Source organism: Lutra lutra, chromosome 3, assembly GCF_902655055.1.
Source record: "Lutra lutra chromosome 3, mLutLut1.2, whole genome shotgun sequence".
Classification (NCBI taxonomy): Eukaryota; Metazoa; Chordata; class Mammalia; order Carnivora; family Mustelidae; genus Lutra; species Lutra lutra.
Window position 1 is genome coordinate 184,835,648 of NC_062280.1, and position 20,208 is coordinate 184,855,855.

The 20,208-nt window shown below is 39.4% G+C and overlaps 1 protein-coding gene across 1 annotated transcript in view; it reads left to right on the plus strand.

Moving 5' to 3' along the window:
• Window positions 1-20,208, plus strand: part of GPC6 (glypican 6) — a 1,108,998-nt gene that overhangs the window by 565,255 nt on the left and 523,535 nt on the right. The window contains exon 3 of the mRNA XM_047720233.1: window positions 882-1,273. Within this exon, the coding sequence (XP_047576189.1) occupies window positions 882-1,273 (392 nt within the window). The remainder of the gene's footprint in view (window positions 1-881; window positions 1,274-20,208) is intronic.

The following is a 20,208-nucleotide window of genomic DNA, read 5'->3' on the forward strand; positions in this document are numbered from 1 at the left end:
GCCTCTCTGCCTACTTGTGATCTCTCTCTCTCTCTCTGTCAAATAAATAAATAAAATCCTAAAAAAAATTTCTAATTTCTTGCATCCTATAAGTGAGTCCACTAATATTCAAGTCCTGCGTGATAGCAGAATTCATTTCTTGGTGTACTCTTTTTCAGTTAGAACTTTTTAGGCAGGAAGCCCAATTGCCTATATTTTATTCAAACTCTATAAAATGATAGTTTATATTTATAATGACAATGCAAAGTACTTCATAACTTTCTGATTCATTATGGCAAACTAAATTATGTTCATTAGAGCTTTGGTATTAAGTAAATTTAATTGCATTATGAATCTCTGAACACTGATAATTGATTGCTATATATAGCAACTACAAAGAGTCCAAAATATTACACTAATTTAAATATCCCATTTATGAAGTAGTCCAAATAACAGCAATTTAATTGAATTTGGTATTAGAACTGATTTGTAAATAGGTCAGAGCAAAAGTTTTGTATCAGTATGCATTTGTTATTATGTTAATGACAACACTTTGCAACATATTTTGATTTGAGTTTATATCAAATTAAGATTTCGTAAAATTTAACAATAAATGAAAAAAGAAGCAACTACTTTGGAGGAGAAGTGAATGGTATACTCCTAATGTTAACGGACGTTCTCTCAAGCGGATATCATGTCTTCTGTTTTCTTTGACTCATAGAAGATCATAGATATAGGGCAAGTCTTGTGTAAAATACTGTCACCAGTTCATTGATATCTTAACCACGGGATATATATTTGTTTGAAAAGGTCCTTTAGAAACTGTTGTTTCTAAGCTAAGTAGATGCATGGGGCATTCCAGATCTCACCCATTCATAACGGTTTCCTTGTTTTCTTCCCAGAATTTTTCCGAGAGCTCCTGGAGAATGCAGAAAAGTCACTGAACGATATGTTTGTACGGACCTACGGAATGCTGTACATGCAGAATTCAGAAGTGTTCCAGGATCTTTTCACAGAGCTGAAAAGATACTATACTGGGGGCAACGTAAATCTGGAGGAGATGCTCAATGACTTCTGGGCTCGGCTCCTGGAACGGATGTTCCAGCTCATCAACCCACAGTATCACTTCAGCGAGGACTACTTGGAATGTGTGAGCAAGTACACGGACCAGCTGAAGCCGTTTGGAGATGTACCTCGGAAACTGAAAATTCAGGTCACCCGCGCCTTCATTGCTGCTCGGACTTTTGTCCAGGGGCTCACTGTGGGCAGAGAAGTTGCAAACCGAGTTTCTAAGGTAATTGAAAATCTGCCATCTTTCTAATTGGTCTTCCTTTTTCGCTCTGTTTTTAAAACAACCGTTCAAAAAAAAAAATTTTTTTTTTTCAAGGTGAAACTTCTCCCTTACAGCAGACCTTGCTCTTAGAGAAATCAGATAAAGGTCAAGGTTTAATTCTGGTTTTTGTTTTTTTTTTTCTTTTCTTGCTTTGTGTGAGAGAAGACAGGATTTCAGTCCATTCCATGTTTGGAACATAATGCCAACATTCATCAGCGATATAGCAGAGAAGCTTTTATCGGGAATGGTGTAGAAACAGGTGTCTTGTAACCAGGACCACTTGGCACTTGTGATCAGAGTTTTCAGAATGATAAATAGTCGTGAAACAGTCCATCCGGAGGTTCTAATCCTCGAGGAAGTCACAAGGAGACAGACTTCATGCGGTCTGCAAGTAGAGACAAGCTGCTGTTCGGAATGGCAGCTCCTGGCATTTCTTCTTTATCACTCTTGTGAAAGTGGCCAAATTCCTTAGTAGGGGAGGAAGATCCCTTTGCTAACACCTGTGCAACTGGATTAGGGAGGAATAAGGAATACAAAGTATAGATTCTGGCAGAGAATTCCTTTTGTTATCCGTTAGCTTTGTAATTCAATGCCACATACTACATTGGGCTTATAAGCAAGATAAATGACTAATACCCATCATGCCTTTCCTTGAGGATATCTCTAAACCTTTAATGCAAGGGGTCTTTCTCCACTGCTTTCTTTAAACATTGACTGTTTTCCTGTGTATAGGATATTTGCCTTTGTTTAAATTCTTCCTTGACATGCAACTGTCCTTAGGAGATGGGCTTGCCCATTTATGAGGTCAGCCCCACAAATAAACTGGAAGGTGATTACTCTAAGAGGTAAAGTAAAAACGATACGTAATGGGAATCTGGTATTATGTCGCCTAAAAAGGTCATATTTGTACAAAGATTAATTCCCAAAACTACTTTCTTATTGCTATGGCAATGAGCTACACACTTCTCATAACTATGGGTACCATGCTACCATGTTTCTTTTTCTCCACTTTGAAGTCCTCAGTATTTGCATCTTGCATGAAGACTGTGTATACCCTTCAAAAGTGTTTCTCCATGGCACTATTTATAAATTTCATAGCAATCCATTTTTAAATTACATGTCCATACCCAGTTGATGTGGGCATAGGGAAAGACTATTTTCAAGAAGTTTCTAAAAATGATAGTCACATGGGATTTAATAATAAAAGGGGCATGTGATACTGATGTAAAAAACAATGTCTTTTTTTTTTCAACTGAAAATCAACAATATTCTAGCAGTAAAGGAACTAGAGCCCCAAAAGTAGATTAATAAAGAATTAGCCAGGTGGAATAGCAAGAGGAAATATCACTTGGGAAAGTCTAAAACATAGAAAAGTACAAGAAATAAACATATACCCCATATATGCTTAAACAGATAGCTTTTTTGAAAAAAAATTAAAAAATAAAGATAACTTTAGTTATAGGGGCTTCAAATTGAAGTCTTTGCTTTTGTTGAAGAAAGAAACACACAACCAGCTTTTAAAACAACACGAGGTAAGAAATTCAAAGCATGGACTGATGTATGCAATGCAACATTTTTGATTGTTTACTTGGATTCTGGCTGAGTGGGAATAATAATTATATGCAAATATTGTGGCCTGGGGATGTTCTGGTGCACAAGAGAGTGTTTTCTAGCAAAGTATCTAAAAAGCCTTGGGAGAGGCCACTGCCAATTCTCAGAAGGTAGCATTAACAATTGCCCAGAGATGCCCCCCTCCCTTTTATCATTCTCTATCTCAGTCTGAGGTCTTTGTAGATGAAAATCTAATCTACTAGTCTTTCTTGCCTAGAGGTTGACATCATGGAGCAACCACCAGTAGAGTATGGCTTTGCATTTTTTTTTTTTTCCAGACCTGATGAGAAAGAACACTGAGCTCATGCTTCTCCTGATCCTTGCATGGGTAACATCCATTTGCCGAGCAACTGCTGTGGGTTTGTGATGTCGTTTGTGGTCCTGTGACCATGGAATGTTGACTGTTCTGTGCAGACATTGGCTTGTCTGGTCTGAGTTTCATGAGTCCTAATCTAGGCAAATCATAAATCCTGGGCTGACATTTGTGCACTACCTTCTGGTAGAAAGATAGATAGAGAGAAAGAGAGAGAGATACAGATAGAGATATGTGGTTTAAAAGAAGCTGAGCATCTTTTTTTCTAAAATACTTTATGGAGGTACCTGAGTGGCTCAGTCAGTTAAGCATTTGCCTTTGGCTCAGGTCATGATCTCAGGGTCCTAGGATCGAGTCCTGCATCAGGGTCCCCATTCTATAGAGAGCCTGTTTCTCTCCCTCTCCTGTTCCCCCTGCTTGTGTTTTCTCTCCCTCTCTGTCAGATAAGTAAATAAAATCTTTAAAAAAAAAAAAAAGAAAGAAAAAGAAAATACCTTATGACTCAAGGATTTAAACATTTTTACCAATGAGCTTTCTCTCCTAATGATTACCAGATGGTCAGTAGCTGAGTAAACCAGAAAGAGATCTACTAGGATTATTGGTGTGCTGATAATTTTCAGCACCCAAAGTAATTTTTTGTAATAAGAATAAAATATTACAGGGCTAAATAAACAGAGAAGGAGGAATGGCGTTGGAGATATAAGCTGTTCATAAATCAGAAACCTCCCTGTGGTCCATTACTTGGGTGATTTAAAGTTGATGAAATGATTGCAGAAGAGGGAAGGAATTCAAGGTAGAATTCCCAAATGGAAATCAACAAACTAGGTTATCTCCTGCATCTTGATTTGGAGAATACTTTTTTTTTTTTTCTTTCAGTTTCTCTTCTCTCTTTCAGTGGCTTCCTAAATCTTGGGGAAGATGTCATTAATAGCTTCTAATTAATTGTTTTGACTGGGAAATTTATCTCTTTGGCAAAACACAGCCATTTGACACAAATATTTTGACATGATATCAGGGAATTTTCTTACTAGAAAAATGGAGGAATACTTTGTAGGTATCAACACAGTTATTTTTTAAATTTCTTCTTTGCCACCTTATAGATAAAAGCCTTGTCTTCTTCTAGGTACTGAATGGAGCTAGTTAATTTTAAGTAACTGTAGCTGGAGATCTGGTTCTACACTTGATCTTAGCCAAAAGGCTGAGAAGCGATGGAGATCCGGTTCTTAGAAGTGTTGAACGATTCTGGAGTGAGCATCTGTGGTCAGCTAGCCAGGATTCATTTTCTCTTTGAATGACTATTTTTATCTAGTGCCAAGGGTCAACAAAATAAGGAGATTTGGTATCTTGCATACTTTATTGGTGGATGTATAAGTGGACAGGTTCACTTTGGATAGCAATTAGAAAATACGTGTACCATTGAAAAAGTGCATATTCCAAAACTCCAGTTCTACCCCTGGAATGGATCAGGTAGGCATGTACATGCGTGTACAGGTAGATATGTAAACGCATGTTAATAGCAGCACTGTTTGCAATAACATGAAAAGTGAAAAGATCACAAACGTCCCATTTGTGTACATCATGAATCCTTTACACCATGAAATCCTATGTGGCATTGAAAATAAGTGAACTATAGCCACACTTGTGGATGAATCACAGAAACCTCATTTTGAGAGAAGAAAATCACAAAAGCATACAATATATATAAAGTTCAAATACTGTATAAAATGAAGCAATGCAGTATTTAGGAATAAAATATATGTGAGAAAAAATTTTTAAGCTGTAAACACAAACATCAGATGGTCATTACCTTTGGGGGTTAGGTTTGGAGATTTTATATATGAAGGATACACAGGGGTTTCTAAGGTTATTGATAACATACTGTCTTAAGCTCTAGGCTGTGTGGTGGGTGGAGAGTGGATTTAAAACCATTTTAATGAGGGACGCCTGGGTGGCTCAGTTGGTTAAGCAGCTGCCTTCGGCTCAGGTCATGATCCCAGCGTCCTGGGATCGAGTCCCACATCGGGCTCCTTGCTTGGCAGCGAGCCTGCTTCTCCCTCTGCCTCTGCCTGCCACTCTGTTTGCCTGTGTTCACTCTCGCTTCTCTCTCTATGACAAATAAATAATTAAAATCTTTTAAAAAAATAAATAAAAAATAAAACCATTTTAATGAAAAAGATTGGAGTGGGGAAGGACTTTGCCATTGTTTCTCTCTGATTCTCTTCATTAGTTTAGATATGATCAAGTCCTCCAGTTACCCTCTTTAGTTTATCGGGTTTACTGCTGCTCCTGACTTTTTAAGCATTGACTTTCCATGCCCCATATTGTGCTGAATGATACTAGGTAGGCATGGAAGGCAAAGCCCTTAAAGGAAGATAAAAAACAAATTTTGATAATGTTGTAGCCTGGAGAGAAAGCATCTGGACTATTCTTTAACATTGTCCTTTTCTGACAACACCACTCTCGTGCCCTTATATATATACACCCATTCGTGACTAGAAACATGGATGGCAGCCTGTCAGACACTGTGAAGCCCACAGACAGAGGCCTATCTGAAGAGGTGTTAACAGGTTGTCTACTTAGACCAAGCTTCAACTATTTATCACGAAGGCAAATAGAGAAATGACTCTTGTGTCTTCACGGATCTGTCCTGATGCCATTTAAACAAAGAAGACATGATTTTCCCATCTTTCTGCTTTAATAAAAGTGAGTTCCATGGGTAAACACTGTAAATTATGTCAATACAACTACATCAGCTATGCAAGTCATTTCAATGATTCATTCCAGAGAGTACGGTAGATAATAGAGCTGAGATCCAGAGAACTTGCACTATTGCTAAAGACTGCCATGGATCTTTTTTTCTGCCTGTCTGTCTATGTATCTATCTGCCCACTTATCCATCCATCCATCCATCTACCTAAAATCCTTCTTTCTTGTGGGTCATGACTTTGACAAGAAAGTCTGGCTTTTAGTCTTTAGGAAGACCAGAATATATTCATCAGTAGACACCTGCCATGTCTGCTACACACATTGTTGTTTTTTTATGAAGAGCCTCCTGGCTGGTTCATCTACCTGAGTAAACAGCTTTGCATTAACAATGCAATGCCTAGAAGCAATAAACAGAGAGTCAATTTTCAATAAATGTGGTTGATGGACTATAAGGCTGAGAAAATTTATCATCAAATTTGATGAAATGAAGGCTATGAAATACATCCATTGAGAGCATTCTCTGATCGCAGTGGAAAACCATTCTGAAGAATTTACCATGGATAAAATTTACAAGAGAAATGGTATTCTATTTAGCTATTTGCTTTTGGGAAAGAATTTAAGATATAAGGTAAGACCACCTGTTGTAGCTATCACCTGACTCATTTGTCTTGTGCCTTTTATGGTGATCTTATAATTGGAGTTAACTTCTGTGGAGTCATCCAAAAATGAAAAGGACCACAGAAAGGTCTTAGGTGAATGAAGAACTTTTTATAGTTCTTCTGTGGTTAGTGTATTTTCTTCTGTAATTGATGATTATTCAATGTAGGTTACTTCAGTAATTTACAGTGTTAGGAAGACTAGATAGGTCTTTCAAAATTATCAATAATGTTCTATGTTTACAACTTTTAAGTCAGCATAAATAATGCATGCTTGCTGCTTTTATGATGGTGCTGTGGACATTATATTCAGAAAGTACTTTGCAGTTGATAAATAAATAATTTCATGATAAAAATAGTAACAAAATACTAGTGCTAAGAGCCATTACAATGAAAATAGATTATTAATATAATTCATTGAAAATGTATGAAATTTACCATGGTGTAGTGCTACCCAACGCAGTCTACCATTTAATGCAATCCCTATCAAAATGCCACCAGAATTTTTCACAGAGCTAGAACAAATTATCCTAAGATTTGAATGGAACCACAAAAGACCCCAAATAGCCAAATCTTGAAAAAGAAAAGCAAAGCTGGAGGCATCACAGTTCTGGGCTTCAAGCTCTATTACAAAGCTGTAGTCATCAGAACAGTATGGTAGTGACACAAAAACAGACACATAGATCAATGGAACAGAATAGAAAATGCAGAAATAGACCCACAGCTATATGGTGAACTAATCTTCGACAAAGCAGGAAAGAATAACCAGTGGAAAAAAGATGGTCTCTTCAACAAATAGTACTGGGAAAACTGGACAGCTGCATGCAAAAGAATGAAACATGGACCACTCTGTTATACCATACCCAAAAGTAAATTCAAAATAGAAGAAAGACCTAAATATGAGGCAGGAAGTTATCTAAATCCTAGAGAAGGACACAGGCAGCAACCTCTTTGAGCTCGGCAGGAGCAACTTCCTACTAGACATGTCTCCAGAGACAAGGGAAAGAATGGCCAAAAATGAACTTTGGGACTTCATCAAGATAAAAAGCTTTTGCATAGAGAAGGAAATAATCATCAACACTGAAAGGCAACCTAAGGAATGGGAGACGATATTTGCAAATGACATTCTAATAAAGGGTTATAATTCAAAACCTACAAAGAACCTATCAAACTCCTGGGTGGTTCAGTCATTTGGGTGTCTGACTCTTGATTTTGGCTCAGGTCATGATTTCAGGGTAGTAGGATTCAGCCTCATGTTGGGCTCCATGCTCAACATGGAGTTTGCTTGGGATTCTCTCCCTCTCCTTCTGGTCTTCCCATCCCTGCTTGCTTGCTTGCTCACTCTCTCTCTCTTAAAAAAAAAAAAAAAGAAGAAGAAGAAGAAGAAAAAAAAAGGCAGCTGTCAAACTCAACACCCCCAAAAATAATCTAGTTAGGAAATGGGCAGAAGACATGAAAAGACATCTTTCCAAAGAAGACCCACAGATGGCCAACAGACACATGAAAAGAGGCTCAACATCACTCATCATCAGGAAAATACAAATCAAAACCATGATGATATAGTCAGAATGGCTATAATTAATAATGCAGGAAATGACAGATGTTGGCAAAGATGTGGAGAAAGAGGAACCCTCTTACACTATTGGTGGAATGCAAACTTGGGCAGCCACTCTGGAAAATAGTGTGGAGGTTCCTCAAAAAGTTAAAAATAGGGACGCCTGGGTGGCTTAGTTGGTTAAGCAGCTGCCTTCGGCTCAGGTCATGATCCCAGCGTCCTGGGATCGAGTCCCACATTGGGCTCCTTGCTCATCAGGGAGCCTGCTTCTCCCTCTGCCTCTGCCTGCCATTCTGTCTGCCTGTGCTTGCTCTCTCTCCCTCTCTCTCTCTCTCTGACAAATAAATAAATAAAATCTTTAAAAAAAAAAAAAGTTAAAAATAGAGGGGCACCTGGGTAGCCCAGTCAGTTAAGTGTGCCACTCAGTTTCAGCCCAGGTCATAATCTCAGGGTCATGAGACTGAGTCCAGTGCCCGGGCTCTGGGCTCTGTGCAAAGTCTGCTTCGATCTCTCTCTCCTTCTCCATCTACTCTCCCCCAAAATAAATAAAATAAATCTTAAAAAGGAAAAAAAAAAAAAGGTTAAAAATAGAACTTCCCTACAACCATGATTGCACTACCAGGTATTTGCCCAAAGAATACAATAATACTGATTCAAAGGAGCACATGCACCCCAATGTTTACAGCAGCATTATCAACAGTATCCAAACTATGGAAAGAGCCCAAGTGTCCATCAAGTGAATGGATAAAGAAGAGGTGGTGTATATATGCAATGGAATATTACTCAGCCATCAAAAAAATGAAATCTTGCTGTTTGCAACAGGGTGGATGGAGCTAGAGCATAGGAGGTTAACTAAGCACAGTAAGTCAGTCAGAGAAAGACAAAGAGCATATAATTTCACTCATATGTGGAACTTAAGAAACAAAACAGATGAACATAGTGGACAGAGGAAAAAAAGAGAGGAAGGCAAAGCGTAAGAGTCTTAAATATAGAGAACAAACTGAGGGTTGCTTGAGGGGAGGCGGGTGGCAGGATGGGCAAAATGGTGGTGGGCATTACGGAGGGCACTTGCGATGAGCACTGGGTGTTGTATGTAAGTGATGAATCACTAAACTCTACTCCTGAAACCAATTTTACATTAAATGTTCACTAACTGGAATTTAAATAAAACTTTAAAAAAAAACCACTTTGGTTATTTTGATTAAAACAGTCAAAATTTCCCATTAATTTTAAGTTCTCTTGAAAATATATAGTTTAGGTGTATGGATTTTAAAAATGGTTGAGATAAGAAGAGGGTAGAAATTGAGGAAAATGAAGCCGTTTATTTCCAATGCATTAAAAGCTATTTTGTGGGGCACCAAGGTGACTCAGGCCGTGGTTAAGCTTCTGACTGTTCGTTTCAGCTCAGGTCATGATCTCAGTGTCCTGAGATTGAGCCCCAAGCCAGGCTCTGCACTCAGCAGGAGTCTGCTTGATATTCTCTCTCCTTCTCTCTCTGACTTTCCTGCCACTCTCTCTCTCTGTCTCTCTAAAATAAATAAATCTTTAAAAAAAAAACAACTATTTGTGTATTCTTTTTGTAGCTTGTGTCTCTTTCTAATACCTATACCTCAGTTAGGCTATTTTATTTAGAAATTATACTATCTACTGGAATTCCATTAAAATGAGCACTTTCTCCCTGTTGCATTTGATAATGAAGTTTTATTCCTATCGAAAGAGAAGTTAACGAGTTCCTTAACTCTGTCTAAATAAAGCAGAGCTAGGAAAAGTCTGTGAACCACAGTTCTGACTGTTCCTAACAGGTATAGTCTTCCTCTCCTCTACCGTCCAAGATGTAGTGTTTGTAATAACCCAATATTCATCTGATCCAAGTGTGGATTCTTACAAAAGTGGAGGCGTTCTGGCGATTAGTTTCTGCCCTCATCGATAAACACTTGTTCATTGTATATTATATGTCAAGTATTATTGGTAAGTTCTTGAGATACCACGATCAAGCAAGTTAACGTATTTGCAGGTACTATTGGGAAGAGAGAGAGACACACAGAGAATCAATGTGTACTGAGAGAATTGTGCAATAAATGTCCTGAAACAGAAAGGAGAGGGACATAGCTTCATCTCGTGTGCTGTAAAACTTTCAGGGGCACAGGAGCCTGAACCACATGTTGAAGGATGCATGGGCATTGGGCAGGTGACGAGGGTATCTGGCACGGGGAAGGATGCTACAGGCAAAGGCAACGGCGAGCAGAAGCACAGAAGGATGAAACCAACTGATGTGTGCAGGTAGCTGCAAGCAGAGGGTTTCCCCGAGGCATAAAATACAAAGAAATGAATAGCTACGCATTAAGCTGGGGACCTACACTGAACTCTTGAGTAAAAACTATTTCACTAACCATTTTGTGCACGGCTATTTTGCCTGCATAATTAAAAAAAAAAAACAAAACACTTTCTGTGGTTAGAAGCATTCTAGTATTTTTGAGGGACAAAGGTATGCTGAGCACTTACTGGGTCAGGCATTGTTCTACAAGAAACAGGAAATAACAACAAATAGCATTGTCCTTGAGGAAATCAAAGACTATCCAAACGTTCAAGTGTGGTGCAAATGATAAGGGCAAAGGCAGAGATGTGTATAGAACACTGTGTGAATCCAGAGAAATACATGTCCCCCTTTGTCTTGGGAAATTGGAAAAAGCACTGTAAAGGAGGTGACAGACTCAGACTTAAAGAATAAATAGGTGTTACAGAGGGAGAAAGGATGTAAGGTTTTCTTGCCAGGGGCCCAACAGGTTCAAAGGCACAAATCCTGAAAGGTCATGGTGTTTTGGACAGGATGCCAGGAGATTGATTGGAACCATATTATTTGGGTCATATTTTAGTTCAGGAATGTGAAGGACTTGGCATAGGCAAGGGGTAACAGTGATCTTTCAAAAGACAAGTATATGGTTAGAGGTCAGACACTCACTTTAAAAAGATGGTCCATGGGGATGGTAATCTGGAATGAGAGACTGTTGGCAGGTACAGTGATGGGAATCTTGCAATGGCCCAGATAAGCAGTGATGAGATGTGGGTCCGCACAGGCGGAGCACAGTGCAGAGCACGCCAGGGGAGACCAACACACCAGCAAGTGTACAGGTGGTGTGTCTTCTCAGGCTCTCTCCCCAGCAGCAAGCACAGTTCATGGCACAATGTTGTTCGCATTAATAATAGCGGTCTGCCTGCTGACTAGTTTTGAGAATCACTACCCTGTAAAGGTTTGTTGGCAAAGGTTGATACCATTTGGCTACAGAGAGAAAAGAATAGGATCAGAGGAAACATCAAAGCATAACAAGATTTAAAGAGGATTAAGAGAAAGAAGACAGGTGACAAGAGCCAGAAAAGCATATTGTCCTGAAAGGAAAGGGAGCAGAATCTCAGAAATTGAGTAATCGATGATATCAGATGTTGCAGATAGTCACATGGGGAGCACAGAGCAGACAGACCTTGGGATCTGGCCATTAGGATGTTACTAGCTAGCAAGCTCAGTGTGACCAGACTGGTATTCAGTGGTTGAGAAGTTACATCTTCTGCCACTCGCTACACATTCTAGAATAGGCTGAACAAGGCCTGGTCCATGGGCTGGTGCTCCTGAGCAGGCTCATAGGGTTTTGCAATAAGATAAGAACAAAGATTGAAAGCATTTAAAAAGTCTTGGTAGCAATTCCACATGGCCCCGGCATCCTAAACACCACCAGCGGACTTTTTCTTGAGTATCGTTGGACTTGCCTGGTGAGTCTCCTCATTGGATCTCCATCTTAGTTAAGCTCCGTCAGATCAGCTATCAGGTCCTAACGTATTGGGAAGAATCAAACCACCCGCCAAGGCCTGTCGAGATCATTGGAGCCTCATACACTTAGTCTGAGATGTACTGTTCTAGAATAATGCTAAGAATACAAAATAATGTATTTGGCTTGATTTTATTGGTGTGTCCGGGCTTTCTCCTTCCTGCGTGCAGTTTCCCTTTACTCCTTTATTGTGGCTTCCTGAACCAGCCTTTTCCCCTGGGGCGCCTTTTCTGTGTTCACTACCTTCCTGGGCTCCTGTAAACCTGCTTTGATTGACACATCTACTGTCTGCCTTGGCCCCAAAGTCCAAGAACTCCTCTGGGGCCCCTGGAAAACGTGGCTACAGGCAGACGTCTTTGTTCCTAATAGGGACTGGCCACTGGTGAAATGTGCCAATTAGGGTACAACACAAATAAAAAAGGCTCAAGGATAAAACTCTAGTACAGTAACTCAAAGAATGCTGCTTCTGAAATGGCTTCATAAAGAAAACTGGACCTGACACTTGATTCCAGTGTCAACACCAGCTCTGTTCTTGGATTCATATCTCTGAATGCGTGCACGCTTCTCCTACTAGAAGGTTCTGTGTAACGATATTCGAACCACAGTCGTGTTGTAATTACTTACACATGCAAAAGCACATCCTCCGTGCTGACAGGACACCGCGGGCTGTGTGCTCTGATAGGCCAAACTTAAAAGACTGGAGGATTTCTCTCTTGTCCCGTCTTCAGAGATTTAGTGTAACAAGGACGTTCTCTGAGGCTGTATCCGTGCGCTGTAGAAGTTGACAAGCCCAGATCCATGTGAAAAAGAATTTTAATAAAGCTTGGCAGATCTATGGCGTTAAAAGTGCTGACATGGTGAAGCAGAACTTACATAGAATATGACATATTGGTATTTTTTTTATAAATGAGGAATTAGGTCCTGCAGGTATCTGATTGTGTGGAAGATGGGGGATATGTTATTACCTGCCATTCATTTTCTCCATTGTTATCTTCATGATTACAAGCAAGGATTATTCCCCTTCATGTGTATGCATTTTATCTCTTCGTCTTGATGAGTGATCGCCCAAACACAACGGGGTCAATCCCAGATGCTCGGAAAATAGCAATCATCCCACACAGTGTTGAAACTCTACATTTTCTTGTGTCTAAATCGGAGAGCCAAGAGTGAAAATGGACAGTTCACAATGTCAGTAATGGGCTAATGGTGACTTTGACATTCAGATGTAAGTAAGACTGTAGCCTCAATCAATAGATATTTCAAGTTAACATCAGTTGACACTTAAGCGACTGGCATAAACAGATTTTTAAAAAATTCATTGTCGTCCTTGCCAGAATATGCTGCATGTCAAAAATGCCAAAGTCGCGTTTAATACTCCACAGATAGCAGGATTTTATATGGAAATTGTATCCTCTTCAGTTTGTAGTGTCTTAAGAAGTCAGGAAGGAAGGCTTCTCTGTGTTCACTCTAGATAGGATTTTGCAATCAGAAAAATCCATTCAACATTTTAAGCATCTGTAAATCTATTAATTATGAAAACTTATTATTCTGCATACTACTCTCATAGTACTTATGAATATGAGTCTCTCCCTAAAGAAATATACTAGTTGATAAATAATGAATGTTAGAAATTTCCTCCTTTGCTCTTGGCTTTCTAAAAACCCATTTCTTACTAAAAGTGTATCTAAGTATAAGGCAGCATTCATTTCAGTGTTTTTCAATGAAAGTAGACAGCAGTTAGTGAAAAATCTAAGATTTTATCGTGCTTTAAACCATTGCAGAGAACCAGGCGCTCTGCAGACATCCTCATTCCTCTCTTCTTAGGTTTGTGGTGCTCCAATGAGAAGCTGGGCTAAGGAGAATGTAACTGTACTTGCAATAAAGCATTTTATTGAAAAGACAAACGTTATGATATCCTGCTGCATTTGTAGACAGAAGATGACTATATAAAATATTTATGATACTATTTCCATAAAATACCAGAAATACCTATTTTGGAATGGAGAAAAAAGTACCCTGACATTTTGGCTAAGATGACAGATAGAATCCAGATTGAAAGTCTTTTTTATTTGTGCAATTTTTTTTTTATTATTGTTAAAGTGATCGCTTTCTTCCAGTCCAATATGCCAGTTGTTGGATTCCAACTCCCAGTTATCCCTGCTCTTCCACTTGATCAGTGTATAGTTTATCAGTTGTATTGTGATTATGGAACCAAATGAATTCAGGAAATGAGATAATCTGACAAATCACTGAAGCCAAATAGACTTTTTTTTTTTTGCCCTTCAAATTACCAAGAAAGTTTAAATAAAATTTTTACCCTAGCTTTGATCACCTAGTTGTTTATTTTTATTGGTAGTTAGTAAAATAATTTCATGCGTTTTTCATATTGTTTTCGGACTATAAAATCAGTAAGTACTCATCTAGAAACACAATATGGAAAACACAGAAGAGCCCAAAGAACAAAGTAAGATAATCTTAAACTCCCACCACCCAACCAATGTCAAAGATTAGTTAAAAGATAATCAGTGTCAGAAGTTTGTGTTTCTCATCTTTTTGTACCTCATATATTTTTAAATTACATATTATTAAATCCTGTGGGATGATTCATACTGAATTCTACTTTTTTTGCTTTAACCTCTCTTTAACATCAGAAGTATTTCTCCACATCAACAGCATTTCTTTAAAAATTCCTCTTATTTCTTAAAGAATTCTTTCACAACCTAAAGACTTTGCTACCAATATATCTGGGGATCTGTCACAAATGGTCACCCTCTGGACATCTTTTTTTTTTTTTTTTTTAAGATTTTTATTTATTTGACAGAGAGAGACACAGCAAGAGAGGGAACATAAGCAGGGAGAGTGGAAGAGGGAGAAGCAGGCTTCCTGCTGAGCAGGGAGCCCGATGCGGGGCTCGATCCCAGGACCCTGGGATTATGACTTGAGCCGAAGGCAGATGCTTAACGCCTGAGCCATCCAGGTGCCCCATCGCCTGGACATTCTTGCTAGGAAAAGGAAACAACTGTTTCAAGGAGTTTGTGTGTGCATACGTATTTAGCTTTACTAGCTTTGCACTCTGAAATGCCAAGATACGTGAGAGTTCCATGATTTCCTTATCATATATTTCACTGTTGAAATGTACTGACTGGGTTATATATACTCCAGAGAGCTTAGAAGCAGTGTTTTTGTTTGTTTGTCTGTGTTGTTTTGTTTTGTTCATAAAGGGGAAAAAAAAAGGTATAAACATAAAGCAGAGGCAGGAATGAAGCTGACTGAAAATATGAGCACTTCTGGGCAATCTTCACTGTTGGGCCAAAAGTCTGGCTCTAAGCCAGATTGCAAACTTGTGGACCTTAGTCCTCACTGGCCCAGGGACATGTTTTATTTGGTATGAATTCTTTAAGATTTCAAATAATGTTAATGGCGAGGGTTGACATAAAATGCGGATTTCTACAATTTCTGAAGATATCACCAGCCTGGCCCTGTGTTCTGGATGGCAAAATTGCCTAGAGTTAAAGAATGTTTAGACTGAGTTGTTTTGGGTGAAGCATTCAAGGTTTAGTTTGAGGCCCACCTGATCTCCCCTGTAGTTGACCTGATTCTGAAGTCAGTATTGCTCGCCATCTATCAAATCGTATGGCTGTTTTTCTCATAATAGAGACCTGTTTCTCTCTACCTGTGTCTCTACTAAAAGTGAAAAAGTGAAAGACAAATAAGACAGTGTTTCAAGGGGAAAAAAATGATCAGAAGTTTATTTTTTTTGTAAGTATATATATTCTAAATATTTTATTGGCAAATAGTTTCTATGTTTAAAATTTAAAAAAAAGTAAACTTCACTTGTAATTATTGACTCCTTGGCATTCGAATGTGCCAGCCCTCCTTTAAGCCTTCTGTGAGCTATCAGTATGAGGTGGACCGTATCCTTTAATCAAATAAAAGCAAGCCAATGGATAAGGAAGAAACTGTACTATTCTTAGTGTTGGAGTCACTAAAGAATCCCGTCTTAAAGACCATCCTTATGATACACACAGCTGGAAATTTATTCCTGCCAAAATGGACCCTAGTAGCAAGCACAGGCCTAGAATTTTCCCCATCAAAGTCATCATAACTTAGTCACTATTATCAGATTCTCTTTCCATTTAATGCAAATGGAAGTTAACACTGCTTGAATGTGCCAGCCACTAGGCTAAGTACTTTTCACACATTGTCGCTTAATTCTTACGTCAAACCTAAGATACAGGTATGGTTATAATCCCGTCTATGAGATAAGGATCCTGGGGTGTATGGCAAAGAGCCCAGGCTACAAATCTATACTGCCTCCTCCAGAGTTGAGGCTTTGATCTGAATGCAACCCCTTATGTAAAACCCCTCGGTCTATGGCAGTGCTATCCAAAAGGAATGTGATGGGAACTACAAACGCAATTTAAAAAGTTCTGTAAGCCCATTAAGATAGAAAGAAACAGGCGAAACTCATTTTAATGACAAATTTTTGACCCATTCTATCCCAAACATGGTCATTTAAATATGTAATCAATACAAAAATCACTAAGGAGCTACTTTATGTTTCTTGCAATAAGTCCTCCAAGTTTCTGTTTTGCACTGACAACAAATCACACTTTTGGACTAGCCATATTTCCTTTGCTCAAGAGCCGCATGTGGCTAGTGGCTAAGGTTGCACACAAAGCAAATACAGAGTTTCAATGCATCATCTTCCTATTGAGGGCAAAGAATTTTAGGAACTCACACCAGGAAGTCTAAACTCTTGTGGTGGATTATTGATACGGTTTCTCCAGTTATGGGGAAAATAGAGAAGGAGTCCGTGTTTGTGTAATGCTTTGGGGGCCCTCCTGGAACTTTGGCATAAATAACAGACACTTTTTATTGAGAGATTTTCTCTTGCCGGTCCCCCCGAGGGTTTGCATGTGATACTACCAGAGCCCATACATATAATGAGCATGAGGAAGGTTGTAAATCATCATGGATGGATTAATCCGTGGTTTTCCATCTTCCTTGGGGAGGTGGATGAGAAACATGAATGCAGGAGTTGGCCGGTATCTGTGGATGTCAGCATCAGTTGTAAACAACACAAATGTCCGAATATTATCACGGTAGGAGGGGCGCTCTCTGAAATTTTTGGCTCTTCAAAAGGGGCCTTAATACCCACAAAGGTGGCCCATCCCTGGATTAAATGACTCAAAACCACATGACTGATTTGCATTCAGACAGATTTGAGAGTATTTCCGCATATTTTGGGTAAAGAAGGTGCTTTTCAAGCCAAAGCCCTTGAAGGATTGGCTTCCTTAGATTCCTCATAAAACATTTTAGCACACAGGTTTTAAAAGAAACCGGCAAATCACAGTTTTAGTGAATTACTATTTGGATGCATTAAGGTGATGCCCCAGAGGTTGACAGAGCTGACATTCATCTTCCCCAGATGCCTTTCACTGTCAGGGAAGAGCTTATCATAAGAGGGATCCTATTCAATATCTCCTATTGTGGAATTGATACTTTCATCACCATTCTGAAAACTCTGATGTGTTCCTGAGTTTCCCTTGGTGATCGGGAAGGTCAGACCAGCAGGCAGAAGCCGCTAGCTCTGTGGCAGCCTCCACGTTCCGGATGCCTGAGGTCCCCCCACTCCCAGGCTCCGAACACCATTGTGCTAGAGAGCTGACTTTAGACTTATTTTATGATTCCATTCATTAAATTAATTTAGAATATGTAAACTGATTTATTGGGAGATTTAAAATCGTTTCTCTCAGGAGAGCGGAGAATATTAGGTTAGCGGTTTTTCGGAGCATGGTTTTGACTCAGTTTCAGGGGGCAGGCGGTTTCTTGTCAGCCTTCCATCATTTTAGCTATGCAGTGTCATTTTCTCCCTGCTTCTCACCGCTGAGTCAGAAATCTTATTTGAGAGGTTACAAATATGTCAGTGTATTTCCAAGGGGGAGAAAGTTTGTCGGTAATTTCTGTCTAGCTGCAGCCTCAGACTCTGACTCTGTGTTCATCCCAACATCTACGGTTGCATTTCCTTTTCCCCACTCAGCAACCTTACAAAGCAATTTATTAGGAACCAAGCTTAATCATTCGGAGCAGCATAATCACTTTGTAGTCTCGTGCTGCTTCCCATGTGTGTCTTTCCCTTTCCAGAAACTGGCTCAGTTTCTGAAATCTAAACTCTGATCCCCTGAAGCACGGGCTGTTGCCCCCTCGGGGAAGCTCTCCCAGCTTTTAGGCTCTGCATCTTCTCCCGGGCATCCTGAGAACATTTCATCACATGCCATTTTGAGGAAGTCACTGCACTGATCATAAATCCCAGCGGTAAATTGCTTGTCAATTACTCCAGTAATCAGGAATGTTTTACCAAGCGCTTAGAGGTCTGCAAGGAATGGACTTGAACACCAGATCCCTCTCCCTGGACAAGACACTGACAGGTCTGAGGTGGGCAGCCAAGCCTTCAAGTCCTCAACCACGCATTCACCTTGCTGCCCTGTATCATTAGTCCCAACTCAATGCCTAGGTTTATTCCAGCAAATTCATTCCAGCTTTCCCCCAGGTGAATGTTTGTGTGAGCATTTTCTCTGCCCCGTTTCTTTTTTTTTTTTTTTAAGACTTTATTTATTTATTTGACAGACAAAGATCACAAGTAGGCAGAGAGCCAGGCAGAGAGAGAGGGGGAAGCAGGCTCCCTGCTGAGCAGAGAGCCTGATGTGGAGTTCGATCCCAGGACCCTGAGATCATGACCTGAGCCGAAGGCAGAGGCTTAACCCACTGAGCCACCCAGGTGCCCCCTCTCTGCCCTGTTTCTTACCCATCATGCTTTCCTCTCCCCATCAACTCATCTCTTACCTCATTCAGCACTCGCTAAAACCTGCTCATCGTCACTTCTGGTGTCTCTAGGAAGCTCCTTTCCCTGAATCACTTAATTGGTTGTGAGGTTTTTGCTTTTTTTTTTTTTTTAATTGGTTTTGTTTTGTTTTGTTTTGTTTTTCACTCAGCCTCATTTCAGAATCTCTACCCGAAGCTTTTTTATCATGTTCATGTGGATTTGTACATATGTTACTTTGAAGTTTTTACAACATTTTCCCGTGGGATGGTCCTCCTTCACCTGAAGACTGTAGCTCGGTACCCAAAAGAAGGGCGACCCTTCTATCTTCAGTGTTCCTCAGAGCAAGCACTACTGCAATTTGGATATGACAGATACTGAAGAAATATTATTACTGCTGTTATAGTAGTTCTTTTCTCCCCTTTCTTTCATTCCCGTCATGGTCAGAAGAGTGGAGAGCGATAATATCCATCTATGTATCCTCTCCCATAGTGTTGTAAATAGTGCCCTGAATTTCCAGTGGTTTTTGAAGAGGATGTAATATAGGTCCTTCTACAATTCTTCCTCCCCCCACCCCCAAAAATTAAATACTTAGTGCATGTGATTACCCAATAGAGCTGTAGTTCCTTTTGCTGGGACATTCATGCAAAAAGACGCCATAGATGACTGAAGGAATAATGACGGAGTATAGGCTGAGAAGCCATGCATTCCCTTAGCTCTCACCTAGATGGTATGGTAGCTTGAGATCTGTTGAAGAGTAATGAACCTTCATTTGTTTTCCAGATTTCCAAAATATCTATATCTAACTCCTCTAGCTACATGTAGCGGTAGATATCTATACTGTTTCCATAGTTAGGGGGGCAACTCTTCTTTTCCCTTCATGTCTTAACAGCTCCTCTATCCAGAAGCCCCTGGGCTATACGATCACAGTTTAGTTCAGTAAATTATTAGTGGAATAAAGTGTGGCTTCATAGTCTTCAAGCATCACCGTTGTAGATTTTCTTAATCTTCTATTTCTTAAAATAGAAGAGAAAGATGTGCCAGGATACTGAAACCTTGGGAACGTTTTTACTGTTGAGTTCTAAGAATTATTAAAGCAAAATGAAAGAAATAAAGGAAAAATCAACTAATCTCTTTTGTAAAATGCTCACATTGCACACTTACAATTAAGCTGTTCTGATTTCTGTAATTAAAATAATTTCCTCTGAGAGGCCTTAATAGTTCATGCCCATGAGTAAAAAAAAAAAAAAAGAAAGAAAGAAAAGAAAGAAAGGTTGTTGTCATGAATGAACGATTAAAAGAAACGTCTTATTCACATGCTTTAGCTTCTATGAGAAATCTTTGAAAACAAAACCAGGCATGACAAAGACAATCAGTAGAGTTAGCCAGGGGTCATCTTAGCAACCCATGGGGT